Genomic DNA, 15,437 nt, shown 5'->3' with positions numbered 1-15,437 from the left:
CGCAAACTGAGCATTTACTAGGGGGTACAGTTGTGCATTTTATTCTTGTGGCTTTTCACTTTATAAGACAGTAATTCTTTAAAAGCATGCAGTGAAATGGTCACTCTGTGCTTGACAATACAGGATATTACTCTTTCACAAGATATGGGCGTGCCTTAGTTGAAGGTTGGGCGTCGAGCTGGCACCTCGGCGTTTCGTAAAAATCTACTGCCAATCATTAGGGGACAAGAGTTCCGCTGTGGCGACCCCTTACCAGGAAAAAGCCCGAAAGACAAACAACAACAACAAGATATAGGCATCCTCCCTTCCTACATCACTCACAACATAATTTTAATTATCTCATCATAAAAGACTCTCTAAGATAAAGTTGTGGTGGCAGAAAATATGCTTTTTTCTTGAACCAAAGAGGAACAGAAAAGCAACACTAAAGGCATTTGTCTAAAGCTGTAACTGATAACCAGAAGTATGAACCCAAAAATGCACTGTAAGGGCTGAACACAAACTCCTAATGAATACACCAGCAGTAAAAGTTATAGTATTCACTGAATTAATTTTAATAACCAGAAAGAACAATCTCTGTTCACTTAAAACAATTAAAATTAATGCTTTAACAAAACCAGTATTTTGGACATATGTCCCAAATATTTTATTTAGCTTAATTTTCAATAAAGATCTATTTGTTCACCTACTTGTGATTTATGAATGACAGATCTGGTGTTCATACTGACAAGGTAAAATTCAAATGGAGTGGTAGGTACAGCAAGAATGTCAGTTAATGCAGACTCCATGTCTGTTGTAGAAATCTGAACACACTGCTTAATAACTAAAAAAAAATCTTAATCAATAATGAAAAAAATGTTATCAGAGATCCATAATTAATAAACAAAATCATTCTTGAAATGGAGCAGAAAAGTGACACACCTGTAGAGTAATTCATTAGTGTAGTAACAGAGACTGTATGTGCCAAAGGATTCAGAACTTTGTCTTAGGCAGTTTTCAAGTTTGGGAAACGTGCTTATAGTTCTGTTATGTTTCAAAATTATCACAGCATCTGTTAATTTATCACTACATTTCATCAGGGCATACATATGTGATGCAAATAACCTGTAAAGCAATATTATTAAAATTCAAATGTTCATTTTTTTGCACTCTTTGTTCCTACTGTCTGTTGATCATCACCCCTCCAAGGCAAATTGGCATATTTTCCCCTCTCACTAGGTCAAACGTCATCTGGGAGGGGACACCATTATCACATAGTCCTGTTGAGTGTGTAATGGAATGTCAGCAGAGGACAGCCCTCATTTCTGCCATGGCTGTTTGCTCAAGGCATGCCTGTGTTCTGAGGCAGGAGTTGTGAGCTTCTCATTCTCCTCCGGGATGTTAGTACGCCCCTAAGTGCATATAACCACACCTTCCCACCCACTGGGGAGAGGGAAGTATGTGACACCTTTCTAATTATCCCTAGCCCTGCCTGGCACCTACAGTGCTGGCACCCCTAGTCAAACACCAGTCATATGAAACACAGATGGGCATCTGTCCCAGGCATAATGGCATCAGCCTAAGAGTGTGTATTTTTCATATAACAAGCAAAAGTCAACATGCTTACTTGTATCTGTCTTTTAAATCCTTAATCTAGTTATGGTATCGCATATATTCTATTTAATATTCTAAATTTCCTATTTTCTGGAACAAAATTCAAACAACAAGAATTCATTTGAGCAATACAGACATTTCAAAAAAAGCAGTGGAAGGTAATAGAATTGATAGTGACTTACTGAATTGCAGGATGTTTTCTGCATATTACAAAGCTGAATTCTGCAGTGAAGATAGAATTGCTTTGCGTTCCCCATAAATGTAAATGCACCAAAGGAAAACCTTCCGACTGGTGAAACACCATCTTCGTAAATATTAGTGGTGCTGTCCTTTGGATTTGGGCACCTAATTTAAAATAAAACACAGAATAATATCTAAATGCAAGCATAATTTGTACATGATGGAAAATACATTTCAGGTATCTGTAAAGTACAAAAGCAATGATGTGATGAAAAACGTCCTCAAATAATTAATTTAATGCATATGCCTTTTATAGTTGCATTTTTTATTGAAGGCACACGATAAGCACATTAAAACAGAGCAGTTGTTTTTCCACCCAGTATGTTTAATTATGAAGATTATTCCTTGAATTCCTATTTCTTCTCTTCTAAAACAGGAATTTTCGATGATGCAGTAATTATGATTTTGTTAGCCTGATTATTATTAGCCACCTAGTAACCAGATGCACAAGACTAGAAACCATATTCTGAACAAATAATTTTTATTCTTTGCTTTTCTAAAGATCCCTTCTCATAAGCATTAGATCAAACATCTACTTCCCCGCATTTAAACAAAACTTGAAAGGAATACTTGACACCACATCCTTCTTCATAAACTATCTTTCCAGTTATAACTACACAAAAGCAGTCTTCTCCACCCTTACTTCCTTCTTTTTCCCCTTTCCACCTTTCAGTTCTCCAGATGCCATCTGTAATATGCCTACATTTCTGTCTGATAACATCATTGCCCACTCCTTTCACAACCCAACTACTTTCTTTATCTCACTGTAGCTCCTTCCTTCTGCTGTTATATTTCCCCTAATTCCTTACCCAGTTAATGCACTTGTCTAAATCCCTTTCTCATCCTTACCCTGTTTTCTTCCACTTGTTATTTCACTGTTTACTTCCCTTAACATATAACTATTGTTTTATAGTCTATGTTTCTCCTATAATAATTATTGTACTTGTTTTCTACTTGCAACTTGTTTTTCATTTTGTTCTTCCCATGTTTATTTTATACTTTTATTGCCTTGACTTTTGTATTAATATTTATTTTTTACACGTATTCATATAACATGTCTCACCTCTGGAGCTTTTCTCCACAGGCCTCTGTTGAAAATGGGTTCCTGAACCCAGTCAGGCTTTCTAGGTAATCAAATGTCAAATAAATAAATAAATGCAACTATGAAGTTAGCAAGGTGATGCTGGTGTGAACAGTCATCAGTATGGTGGTCTGCACAGCACCACTTAGCAACTGGCTCCAGTGTAATTCTAAAGTACAAAACTTGGTAATTCAGCATGTGCAAAGAGTATGATTACATACAGATGCTTTTGGGGGTTTCACATGGGCTATAGTGCTATTTCTTTAATCAAGCTTCTATGTGCCTGTAACCGTAACTAGCAGGGATTGAGGCAAGTAATAAACATAAACATGGCATCAAAAAGACCTTCAGAATACTACTTTCTATAACAAAAGCCACACGTGTGTCCTCTCAGGAAGACTTATTGTTGTGGGTGTGATGTACTTATGCTGCAGTTAACACGCTAAGCTGCAGCATTTGCACACATTGAAAATGGTGAAAAACAAAAGATATGCACAGCTTCTGAGGCAGCAAAAGAAAATAATTTGAATCTCCAAGGTTTTCATTGTTTTCAGCGAATTAAATAAATTATATTGTATTGCTTGCACTGGTAATGCTACCTAAGCATGTACATTATTGCCAAGAGCGATATAAAAAATGATGACAGATGGCATTCTTTGCAGTTCTGATCTGCATGCATCCAATACACCTCAAAGCTAGCTTAAGGGATACCAAGCTAACTCTATAATATTTTACATCATGGATGTGAGTGCATTAAAAAGCTTTCCCTTGTTTACTTCAATTGTTAATTTGCAGGAAATTAAGAAATTAAAACCTCACTTCAAAGCTAATAATTGTATTTTTAAGAATAGGAGAAGAAGGTGTGCAACTTGGAAAACTGCCATAATGAAAGGATGCCAAGTGTAAATTAGCTAGAAATTATAACACAGTCTATAAAATATATCTTATTTTCCTGACAAGGAAGATAAAGAAACAATAATCTAATAATCAGGTGTATAGGGAAGGACAAAAGGCCAGATTCAAAAAGAGTTGCTTTCAGTGTAAATCTCTTGTGATTCCAAAAACCTACTCTTAGTGTAAATTACTTACTTCAGTTTAAGGTTTATTTGTAAACAGGCTTACTATGGGGACCAGATCCCAAATCATCTGCTCTTAGTCTGCTTTCAGTATAAGTAGTCACTTATACTGAGACCAGTTCTTTTGGAATCGGGGCTTAAGTGCTGCTTCCTCTGAGACACTGAATTAAAGGTCACCAAGAAAAAACTCACTGAACACAGCTTCTTGAGAAATCAAGTCATTATAAAAAGGTGACAACCCACCCAGGCCCCTTGAACTTAAATATATATCGATTCTGTCATAACACGAACACAAAGAAAGGCATTGCTGCCAACGCATTCTTAGCAATCACACTGGCAATGATTTGAAGTGGTATTTTACAGCTACACAGTTAGGCTCCTATACATAGCAAAAACAGAAAGCTATAATTAAAAGGGGAAAGGAATGATGATGCTGAAATGGGGGAGGGGCTCAGGAAATAAGGAGAGACAGGGATTATGGATGCAGATCCTTACACAGAATAACAATAACTATTCAGAATATTACATTTGTAAGGTAGCAGAAAGCATGCTAAATGCAGTTTGGGACAAACTAAGTTGTCCCGGTCCCTTGAGTAAGGGAGTAAAGGGGAGTGGGGAGGCTATAGTGGTAGAAAGGAAGGTAAGGATTGCAGTTGGTTAGGATAGTGGGTTTGTGGTGGTGAAAGGGTTAAGGAGAGATGGAGATGTAAAAGGAAGTGAGGTAGGAGTAGGTGGGACTTCTGACAGTACTAAGGGTTTGGGATTAGAGGAAGTAGGCACATTTGGCGTGAGTTTGTGGCCCTCCCACCCTCCTCTTTTATATATGGATGGAAGATGTGGGCAATTTGAGGCGGAGAAGAGGGACAGGATTGTCCTCTTCTGTTCCCCCTCTAAAGAAGCTGTATTGGTTTATGGTTTTGGTATGGTGTGAGGTGAGTAGGCACGCTGCCTCTTTATGTGGGTGAGTAGGTACATTGCCCCGGTGGAGAAGGTATCAGGGTGAGTTGGTACGCTGCCTTGAGGTAAAGTTCATCCAGGTGAGTGGTGACGCTGCCCGGAGATCATCATTGCTGAAGAAGTTAATTAATGTTGGTTTTTGTGTACATAGTTCATTATATAATACAGTTTAAGTGTATGGTGTGTGGCTTATGTGTGTGTGGGTGTGTGCAGTGAACCCTGTACCCTGTAATGTGGTGAGTTAAAGACTTGAGTTCTAGGGTGTGTACTTTGTAGAAAAAATTCCAGTTTTTACCTCATATTATTGATCATCTGTTAAATCTATAATATCTGTGGTTTGTAAATGTGGTTTGTAAATGTTGTTATGCTTGAGTAGTAGGTGTGTTGTTGCAACTGCTACGCTAGGGTTTCTTTTTTGATTGGTCTTCATTCTTAGCTGGGTTTGTTGGCTTTCTTTCTCCTGTGTGTGTGTTTGTGTTTTTGTGCATGTGCCCCTTGTGCCCTCCAGGTTTACATCTGCAATTCTTGGCTGGGGTTTCCAAATTTGTTTATTTTATTCAAAAATGTCTCAGTCAAATCTGATTAATTAAAAAAAAAAAATAAAATTGAATTTTTGAATTTTTTAATTTTGAAGGGTTTTTGAATTTCAGACTCATGGTTTCTGAATGGTGCAGTGGTCTTTAAGCTGCCTTGGTGCAGGTTTCGATTGTTGCCTCACAGCCATTGGTTTCTGTGGCTGTGTGGTGTGGGTGGCTTCTGTGTGGTTTGTGCATCCCCTCCATGTGCGGTGATTTGCCATTTTACTGCTGCCCGTCTTGAATTGGTTTGATAAAATTGTTGGTTTTGTGAACCAAATTTATTCTAAAATTCTGAACGTGAGACTCATTGAAAGTGAATTCACCCTGCATAATTTGTAGTGTGGTGGGATGCTTGATTAGTTGCATTGTTGCTGTTTTGGTTCTTGGTTCTTTCTGGGGTGGCTTCTGGTTGGGGTTGGGTGTGTTTGTGGTCTGGTGGGATTTGCTCCCAGTGTGTGGAGATTTGCTGGTGATGTGTTCTGCAGTTTTAATCCCGCCTCTTTTCCAAATTGTTCTGCTGTTTTTGCAAAAAAAATTGACAGGCATTTGAATTTCAGACTTGTTTTTCTGACAGGTTTTTGAATGCAGTTTTTTGGGTTGTTGATGATATGGTGCAGTGATATTGTAGTGATGGTTGGTATGGTTTTTTCTGGTTGGGGTGGCTTCTGTCTTTATCTCCTCCTGCTGTGTGTCCTGTTTGCTCTGGTGCCCTGCCATTGTACAAAGCTGGTGTGTCTGCAGTATTAATCCCAACATCTCTGCTGAAAATGTTTTTGTTCTGTCATGATAAAATTGACAGGCATTTGAATTTCAGCCTTCAGGTTTCTGAATGTTTAATTCCTTGCAGGTTGATGGTGCAGTGGGTAGTATTGTTGCCTCACATAGCAGGTCCCTGCAGTTTGATTCTGGGTTGGTTTGATTCTTGGTTGGGTCTGCATCTGTGTGCTGTCTTTGTTCTCCTGTTGCTCTCCTACGATTTTGTTTTGATTACACGCATTTCTGCAGTAGTATTAATCCCTCGTCTCAAAAAAAATTTGTTTTCTTCTGAAAATTGTTTTTGCTGACCCCATTTGAAAATTCAAACTCATGTTCTTTCCAGAATACATAGTAGCACAACCTTTTTTAGCACAATTTTCTAAGTTTAATAAAGGTTGTCAAATGTCTTTTTGTGTATAGTGTGGTCATTTAAGGGGGGACGGGACAATAATTAAGCCAACACAGGAATGGAGAAAGGAAATTCTGCTGATAGGAATGACTGCAATTGGGGTTACACTGACTAGGCAAGAGGGGCTAAAATTTACTGGAGAAAACTGTCAAAGGAACCAAGGTATTGGTAGCAAATGATCAGAGAGGGAAATGTAATAGAATGGGAAGAGGCGAAGAATACATTTAGATTGCAGGCTAGAGACTGCTTTCCCTGTCAAGGACTGATATTAGAGTTTAAGCGAAAGGGATAGGGAAATCCTAAGTGAAAGCCCAGCACTGGTAGAGTTTTTAGTAGAGTCTAGAACAGAAGCTGCTGTTAAAAAGGGATAATAAGTAGGGCATATAAAATATTGCATGTTAACTATAGGAATCAATCAGAGGTGGCTAGAAAGGATTGGGAAGAGAGATTGGATAAGCAATTCACTAAGAAATAATGGGAGGATATATGTATGTCTCGGAAATATGCAACAAAGTCTAAAAGATTTTGCTTAGATGTGTCAGCATAAGTATTTTTATATCCCAAGCAGATTCTAATTTTTTTCCTTAGGTAGATTGCAAGTGTTGGAAGTGTGATAGGGAAGAAAGAGGAAATTAAGAAGATATATTTGGGAGTGTTACGAGTTGGCAGACTTTAAAAATTCCCTGCAGACTACGCTGCCAGAAATTGCAAATTGGTGTAACTAACTAAATTAATTTTTGAGATGCGACACAGAATCAGAACAGCCTAGACATAGTAAGGCTTTGTTGATTTTAATTATGGTGGCTGCCAAAAAAACACAATTATTAGAAAATGGAAACCAAACTCTAAACCAACCGTACAAAAGTAGTGAATATAGTAACAGAGATAAAAGAATTGGAAGTGGGATTATTAGAAAGGGGTAGGAGCAAATTGCATAGAAAAAAATGGGGAAATGTGGGAACAATATATGCAGAATAATGCTTGGAGGATGGAAGAGGTTTAAGAGAAGGAAGAAATTGAATGAGATATGTAATTTTAGATGGGCAATGACCATATAGAAGATCATACGTGATGTATAGTGTTTGCAACTGAAAAAAATATCAATATAGTTTTTCATTTATATAAATGTGTGATTGCCTATGTCGTAGTGATAGTTCAAAAACAAGTTTCTTGTTTAAAAAATAAAGCACCTTATTTAACATTCTAAAACATTAATAAAACAACCAACAATTAATTAAACTAAATTTAGTAGATCAATTAAATCAATTAAAATAAATTAAACTACGCTCTCAAATTAAAAAACAATATTTAAACATTTAGGTCTTAAAGTGTTAAATTTCATTATCAGTTTATTTTTATTACATTATCATCCCTTATATTCTTATTAATTTGACAAAGAACAGTAGCAGACAATCTTTCAATATCATGATAATGAACATCTTTAAAATAAACTGCAATCGGAATATATTTCACATAATTATGAATGCTCCTACTGCGTTTGTGAAGTCTTTTTTAACTTGCTTTTTGTTTCTCCAATACAGACCAACATACAAGAACTTCAATATGTTATTGATAGAATCCATAAGGCTTTGTCCTTCCCTCCTATTTAGAAGCAACCACCTAGACTTGTATATATAACATTATTGAGTGTAGCAGACATTTTTGTGCGTTACTGACAGCTAAAAACAGACTTTTTCTGAATGGCTTGGCTACAGCTTAAACATATCTGCAAATTTGCCAAAGGAGTTACCAAGAGAAAGAACTGGCATTGTGCCATTGAATACAACTATGAATTCAATGTGGCATTAAATTCAAAATAATGCACTCACATACTATGTCATTCTCATGGGAAGGAGTCAGTTATAAATCTTTGAATCAGGAATGCTTCTGACATATATCTGCAGTTGTGTGCCTATAGGCACAAATGTAAGTTAGTATTTCTTTAATGTGTATCTTAACTCTAGCAAGATTTTGGGACAAATTATGCATTTTGTTGATTCATTTTTTGGTCTTACTTTTACATTTGTGCTGTACATCTTTGTTAAATGCTTATTCCTGTCATGTGATGTCACTTTCACAAATTTAATATCTGAACACCTAAATATTTTCTTTTGTGTCCTTACTTTGCAAAGGTAAAGATGAACCTTCCTCTTGGGCCCTTTATATCAATCAAAAACATTCTGATGCTATGATTTTACTATCATTTAATATCCGAGTTCTTATAAGAAGGATCATTACTTAAAATTGTCTCAAAAAGGAGTAAACAAATTAACATGCATGTGCAGTGAAAGTGAAAGAGTTGTGCAAGTTCTTTGAAAGTACATCCAAGAAACTGAAAGGCAATTATACTTTGCTAGGTACTGCAGTGATAACAAAAGAGTGTTGTACATTGCAATGAATACTACAAAAAGAATAACCCAGAGCATAATGTAATTGTTAGGTTTTAGTGGGAAAATGTAGTCAGTAAGATTGCAATGACGTCCTGCAGTTTTAAATGACTTGGCAGCACCATGATTGTATGTCTGAATGGTATGTGTTTCAGCATGTTGATATGCTATACAGCCTGTCAAATGCTGGGATGAAAAGCTGCAAATAAATATATATAGCCTAAAGAGCAAAAGGAAGTTGGAGATGGGGGGGGTGCCATCTTTGCAATTACCAGATAAGAAATTAGTATTAGCTGCAAACTGCAGGGCCTTTTTGTAAACACCATTTAAATTGCACTATACGTTTACTTTATAAGATTGAAGAAAAAATGATAATGATAAAGAAAGAAAGTAAAAAATATATAGCAAAAGAGAAGTGGGATGAATATACGCAACTAGATCAGAAGCAGACAGGATGCTACAGAAACAGAACAGAAGGAAGGACGGTCAGCAGGAGAAACACAAAGCATTTTGGAGTGAGTAAAATCCTTAAAAAAAGCTTTGCCAGATCCGACTAACAGAAAGGGGGAAAAGTACAGTTGTGTAACATCTTACCGTAATGGTAGATGTTCTTGCCTTCACTGCTGCAGTATTCTTAACATTTGGGATTCCCTGTCATGCAAGTCCATTAACCGGCCAATATACCAAAGACTTCCTGTTGCATTTAAAGGTACAACTGAACTTCACTCAAATGTTCCTTGTGTACCATAGGGCATAAAAGTGATGTTCAGACTTGCCATAAACAGAACTGATTTCCTTGGTAGGAACACTAGTCCAAGGAACCCAGGAGGTAAGCTGTACAGTCAGGAAGGAAAGGACTAGGGGGGATGGAGGGAGCGAATACTGTAGCAGTGAAGGCAAAGACATCTACAGTTATGGTAGGATTTTACACAACTGTACTATGTCCTTACATTCACTGCTGCAGTATTCTTAACATTCTGGAGAGTGCCAAAGCTCAAGAGGAAACTGGGAGGGGGAAGGAGAAGAGGAAGAGTCCCCTAAGAAGTCATGGAGAACGGCATTAGTGAAACTCACCCTAGCTCTAGAGATACCATCCAACTTGTAGTGCTTAGTAAAGGTATGCACAGAAGACCAGGTAGCTGCTTCAAGAATAGAATTAGTATCTAAGCCCTTGAAAAAAGCACTAGAAGAAGCCACCGCTCTAGTAGAATGAGCCTTGACTGAAGAATAAAGGCTCTTGCTTTGAAGGGTATAACAAAAGGGCAAAGCCTTAGAAATCCAAGAAGAAATAGTTTGCTTTGATACAGCTAGACCCAAAGATATAGGACAAAAAGAAACAAACAGCTGATCTGATTTTTGAATAACTTTAGTCTGATCCAAATAAATTCTGAGTTGCCTATGTACATCCAAACTATGCTGCACCCTCTCACTGTCAGACTGTGGAGACGGGGAAAAAAGTAACCAGATCAATAGACTGATTAAGGGAAAGCTCATTAACCACCTTAGGCATAAAAGAGGGATTAGTGCATAAGGACATAAGGGCCTGCAACTCAGACACCCATCTTGGAGAAGTAAGACCTAATAACAGAACATGCAGCTGAAACAAAATGAGCCTGAGTCAACGTCTCCAAAACAAAATCGAGATCCCAGGGAGGAATAACAGTCTTCCTGGGAGGTCTAATATTAAGGACACCTTTGAGAAATTGTTTGACCTCATATCTAGAAGCTAAAGGAGGAGATAAAGGCAGACAAGCAGAGATGGCTGATAAGTGGTCCTTAACAGAAGAATAGGCCAAACGAGCATTGAGCAACTCACACAAATATGAGAACCAAAGAAATCCACAGTAAGTGAGTTCAGGTTACAATACAGACACCAAATACAAAACCTCTTCTATTTGGATAAGTAGGATTTCCTAGTAGAAGGTTTCCAGGCCTCCTGAATGACTTGCACCATATCCTCAGAAAAAAAGGTGTATAAGAGGAATCAAAATCCTATCACCCACAATGTCAGTTGAAGCATGGACAGGTGGGGATGGATGAGAGATCCCTTGTCTGATGTGAGCATATCCACCCTGTGAGGTAACTTGTGATGATTGCCCCTGGTTAGCTGCAGAAGTAGAGGGAACCAGTGCTGTCACTGCAAAAGGAAGTCACCAACAAGATTTTGGGAACATACTGTTGAATTTTGAACAGGACTTTCAGAATGAGCGGAAGGAGAAGGAATGCATAAAGAAACATTACCTTCCAAGAGAAAGACAGGGTGTCCACCTTCCATACCAGAGGACCTGGGACTATGGTACAAAACAGAAGAAGATGTCTATTCAGAGGGGATCAAAAAGATCCATGTGAGGAGTACCCCACTGGTGAATAATATCCATAAACATATCCCTGTGAAGCATCCATTTATGGGACTGAGTTAAGGACCTGCTGAGAGTGTCCGCCATAATGTTCTGACTGGAAGGGATATAAACTACCTGAAAAGTCAATTGATACTTGACAGCAGGATCCCATACCAGAAGTGCCAACCGGAAAGAAGGTAGGAACTCATTCCTCCCTGTTTGTTGATATACCACATCACTGTGGTATTGTCTGTGAAGACCTTGAGAGGCCCTGGAAAGAAAAGAGGATGAAAGGCCTGAAGGGCCAGCAGTAGAGATCTCATATCTTTGACACTGATGCGCTCCCTCTGCTGGCAAGGTGACCAGATCCTCTGCACTTTTAGGGAGCCAAAAGTCACCCCAAACCCATGTTTGAAGTGTCTGTGAACAATTCCCGAGAGGGAAGAGAGAGATGAAAAGGGATCCCTGGATTCAGAGACAACTGCTGAATCCAGTAGTGAAGTTTCTGTCTGAGACAAGGAAGAAGAGGAACTACAATGTCTAGAGGATGTGCATGTTGAAGCCACACTTACTTCAGAAACCATTGAAAATTTTTAAGTAAAGTTTGGCTAGAGGGAGCGTCGGAATGGTGGATGCCATGTAGCCCTGAGCTCTCAGAAATTCCCTGGTAGTAAGAAGAGTGCAATAAAGAAATGAGAGTTAATGTCTTCAGAGGGGGCAGGGATGCAATCATTGGCACCGACTGAGTCTTGCAACCCAGAAAAACATGATCCTGAGAAGGAGTCAGAGAAGACTTTGTAAAATGCATTGTGAACCCCAGGCTCTGAAGAAGAGAAATGGTAAAATGAAGATTTTGCAAAAGAGTCTCTGGAGAGGGTGCCTGAATCAACAGATCATCTAAGTAAGGAAATATTTGGACCCTGTGAAGTCTGCAAAAAGCAATCACAGGAGCAAGGCATTTGATGAACACCCAAAGGGCAAAGTAGGGAACTGAAAATGCCAGGAAGAAACAGAAAGATGTAAAAACTTCCTGAAAAGAGGATGAATTGGAAGATGGAGATACGCATCCTCGAGATCCACAGACACCATATAGGCCTGAGGGACCGAGAGAGGAAATAGCATCTGAACAGACAAGGAAGGCACTTTTAAAAAGGAGTTTAGATGAGACAGGTCTAGAATAGGTCTCCAAGTGCCCTCTTTTCTCAGCACTAGAAACAGTCTAAAATAGAACCCTTTCCCTGACACAGGCACCTCTTGAATAGTACCATGAGTCATGAGAGGTTGAAGAACCTCTGGGAAAAAGGGAAGTTGTTCCTGAAGAGGTTGAGGAATGCCCATAAAAGAAGGGCAGGATTTCCACAACATGAAGTACCCCTGATGAATGATCGGCAGAACCCAAGATTCTTGAGTGATCTGAAGCCAATTAAGAAGAGAAAAAGAAAGGCGAAGTGAAAGGGGAATGTGACTGGGAAGAGATGGATAGTCATACAACTCCTGACTTGTCTGGAAAGGAAGGCTTCAAAAACCCTGAAAACTGAGTAGCCTTAGCAGGAATAGCCCGTTTGCCACTCTTCTTGCCCTTAGAAGAAGGGCAGAAATGCCTACAAACAAAGGCAGGCTTAGTGGGATAGTTTCTCTGAAATTTAAGAACAGGAGAAACAAAAACATGTTTAAGCTCCTGTAAAGCCTTACTATTATCCTGAAGGGACTTAAACAAACCAGCAGCAGTTTCAACAAACAAAAGTTGAGTATCCAGGGGAGCATCCATCAACTTAGCTTTAATATCATCAGGTAGAGGCTAGAGCCTAAGCCAAGAATATCTCCTCATAACTGAACCAAAAATAGCAGCCCAGGAAGAGGCATCTGCCACATCATAATCACATTTAATAGAATAACGAATGACTTGAGAGGAAGTCCTTAGCAGGGAAAGAACAGAAGTTTTAATCTCAGACTCAGGAACATCAGAAATAAGTTATAAGGCCAGAGAAAGAAGAGCCAACACATACTTAGACACGTGGGTCTGATAATTAATAGCCTTAAAACCTAGGGTATCAAGAAGTGTAACCCTTCTTACCCAGGCATTCCATAGTTCTGCTATCTTTGTCAGAAGGCAATAACTTGGGTGAAGGAACCAACTGAGATGGCTAATCAGAGCCTATAAAGACCACAGAAGGGTCAGCAGCAGGTCATTTATACAAAAAGAAACAATCCTCAGGCACCCTATAAAACCTATCAGGCTTCTTGGGAGCAGGGAGTGAAGAATCAGGCGCATGATAGGCACTGGAAAAAAACATCCAGCAAAGCAGCCAACACAGGAAGAATAGCTGCAGGTTTAGGAGACTCCAACTGTAGCAACTCATGGTACCTCCTATGGATATCAGGGACCTGCGCACAATCCCACTTAAAAAAAACCCATCATCCTAGAGAGAGTGTCGCCAAAGGAAATTTCCTCAAATGAAGCACCAGGATTAATAGATTCCTCCTCCTCTGACCCATAGTCCAAAGAAGAAGAAATCTGAGTAGAATAAGTCCGGGATTTGTCATCAGAATCCGACTCGGTCCCAGAAGAATCCTGTTCTCTAGGCCTTTTAAGGGGAGTAGAGGACCAAGGAGCAAAACGAACTGAAACCCCTTGAGGAGGCTTTAAAGACATTAAAGCAAAAAATAGCCCCTGAGTGAAAGTCTGCCATTCACTTTGAGGATCCCTAGGAGCAGAATAAACATGTTTACGTTTTTATTTCTTTTTTAAGGAAATGTCTCTATCAAAAAACTGAGAAGACTCAGACCCAGGATAGTAGTAGAGAACCATAATAGGAACTCCATCCCCAACTAAAATCTGAGAAGTTTCCCTAAAAAGCCCCTCAAAAAAAAAACAATTGTGGTCCCCCTTGAAAGTAAGAGACAGATGCCTGTAAAGTCTCATCAGACATGTTGGCAGCTGGAACCTCACCGGTCCCCAACACGGTCTCAGTAGAGGAATCCAGCAACACAGCCAGGTGAGCCTCTGAGGTTGCAACAGCCTTGGGAGAAACACCTGGCAGAGGCTGGACATTGGAAGATTTCAATCGTGCCTTTTTCTTCCCTAACGGCTGACCCTCGGGGTGGGAGATTCCATCCATTGTATCTATAGTAAGAAGCTTAAGATGCTAGTTGTCAAGATACAAGAAAAGGGAAGAAAGTCTACAGGAAAGAGTTTTAGGAATGAATGCCTGGCAAATACAACAAGCCATATGGTCCTAAGATGTTCATAGACAAAAAAGACATTTATCATGGCAGTCTTTATGGGGAATTTGCCTCTCACACTGGCATTTACCCTTCCTGGATCACATTCACCCCAAGGAGCACAAAAAAGCAAGAGAAAACAAAAAACCCAAAGGGCCACTTCTCTGCCCTGCAAAAAGCTGTAGGTAATCAATGCAGAATGAAATTGCATTCAACTGCCAAAACGGACACAGGTAAACATACCAATGGTGAAAAGACACATTCAGACTAGTGGCAAAGAACTTCTGTTTATGGTAAGTCTGAATGTCATCTTTATGCAAGTAGCATTTCAGTAACATTCAGGCATACCTTTAAATGCAACAGGAGGTCTTTGTTATACTGACCGGATGACAGGCTTCCACAGCAAGGAATGCTGAATGTTAAGAATACTGCAGCAGTGAATGTAAGAACGTCAACTGTGAGAGAAAGAGACAGAGAGATCAACACACACACACACACATACATACATAGACAAAGAGAGACAGAAAGACAGAATAAGTCAGTGTATCAAATGCTTGATTATATTTAAGCTGACTTGTAATCATTAAAATGATAAGGAAATGCTTCATAACTAAATTGCTTAAATGACAGCTTTGTCAATACAAGCTGTGCTAATTGCAAACTATTCAATTTGTGGAGCTGTATACTAACCTATGTTTGTGCGGCTATGAAGTTTGTGTATTTAAGTTGGTGCCAGGGTACAGACCCCCCTGCAAAAATGCTGCAACATTGTCTTGTAAGGAAAATGTGTTTGTGTGTG

At 38.9% G+C, this 15,437-nt stretch overlaps 1 protein-coding gene across 1 annotated transcript in view; it reads right to left on the bottom strand.

The window, feature by feature from the left end:
• Nucleotides 1-15,437, bottom strand: part of LOC122809199 (alpha-tectorin-like) — a 1,556,410-nt gene that overhangs the window by 29,621 nt on the left and 1,511,352 nt on the right. Inside the window, exon 22 of the mRNA XM_044080507.1 lies at nucleotides 1,776-1,938. Coding sequence (XP_043936442.1) covers nucleotides 1,776-1,938 — 163 coding nt within the window. The remainder of the gene's footprint in view (nucleotides 1-1,775; nucleotides 1,939-15,437) is intronic.

The sequence above is a fragment of the Protopterus annectens genome, chromosome 8.part0, assembly GCF_019279795.1.
Source record: "Protopterus annectens isolate FY-2018-M chromosome 8.part0, PAN1.0, whole genome shotgun sequence".
Taxonomy (NCBI): Eukaryota; Metazoa; Chordata; order Ceratodontiformes; family Protopteridae; genus Protopterus; species Protopterus annectens.
The sequence above is the reverse complement of the archived record's forward strand: the minus strand, read 5'-3'. Positions and strand labels throughout refer to the sequence as shown.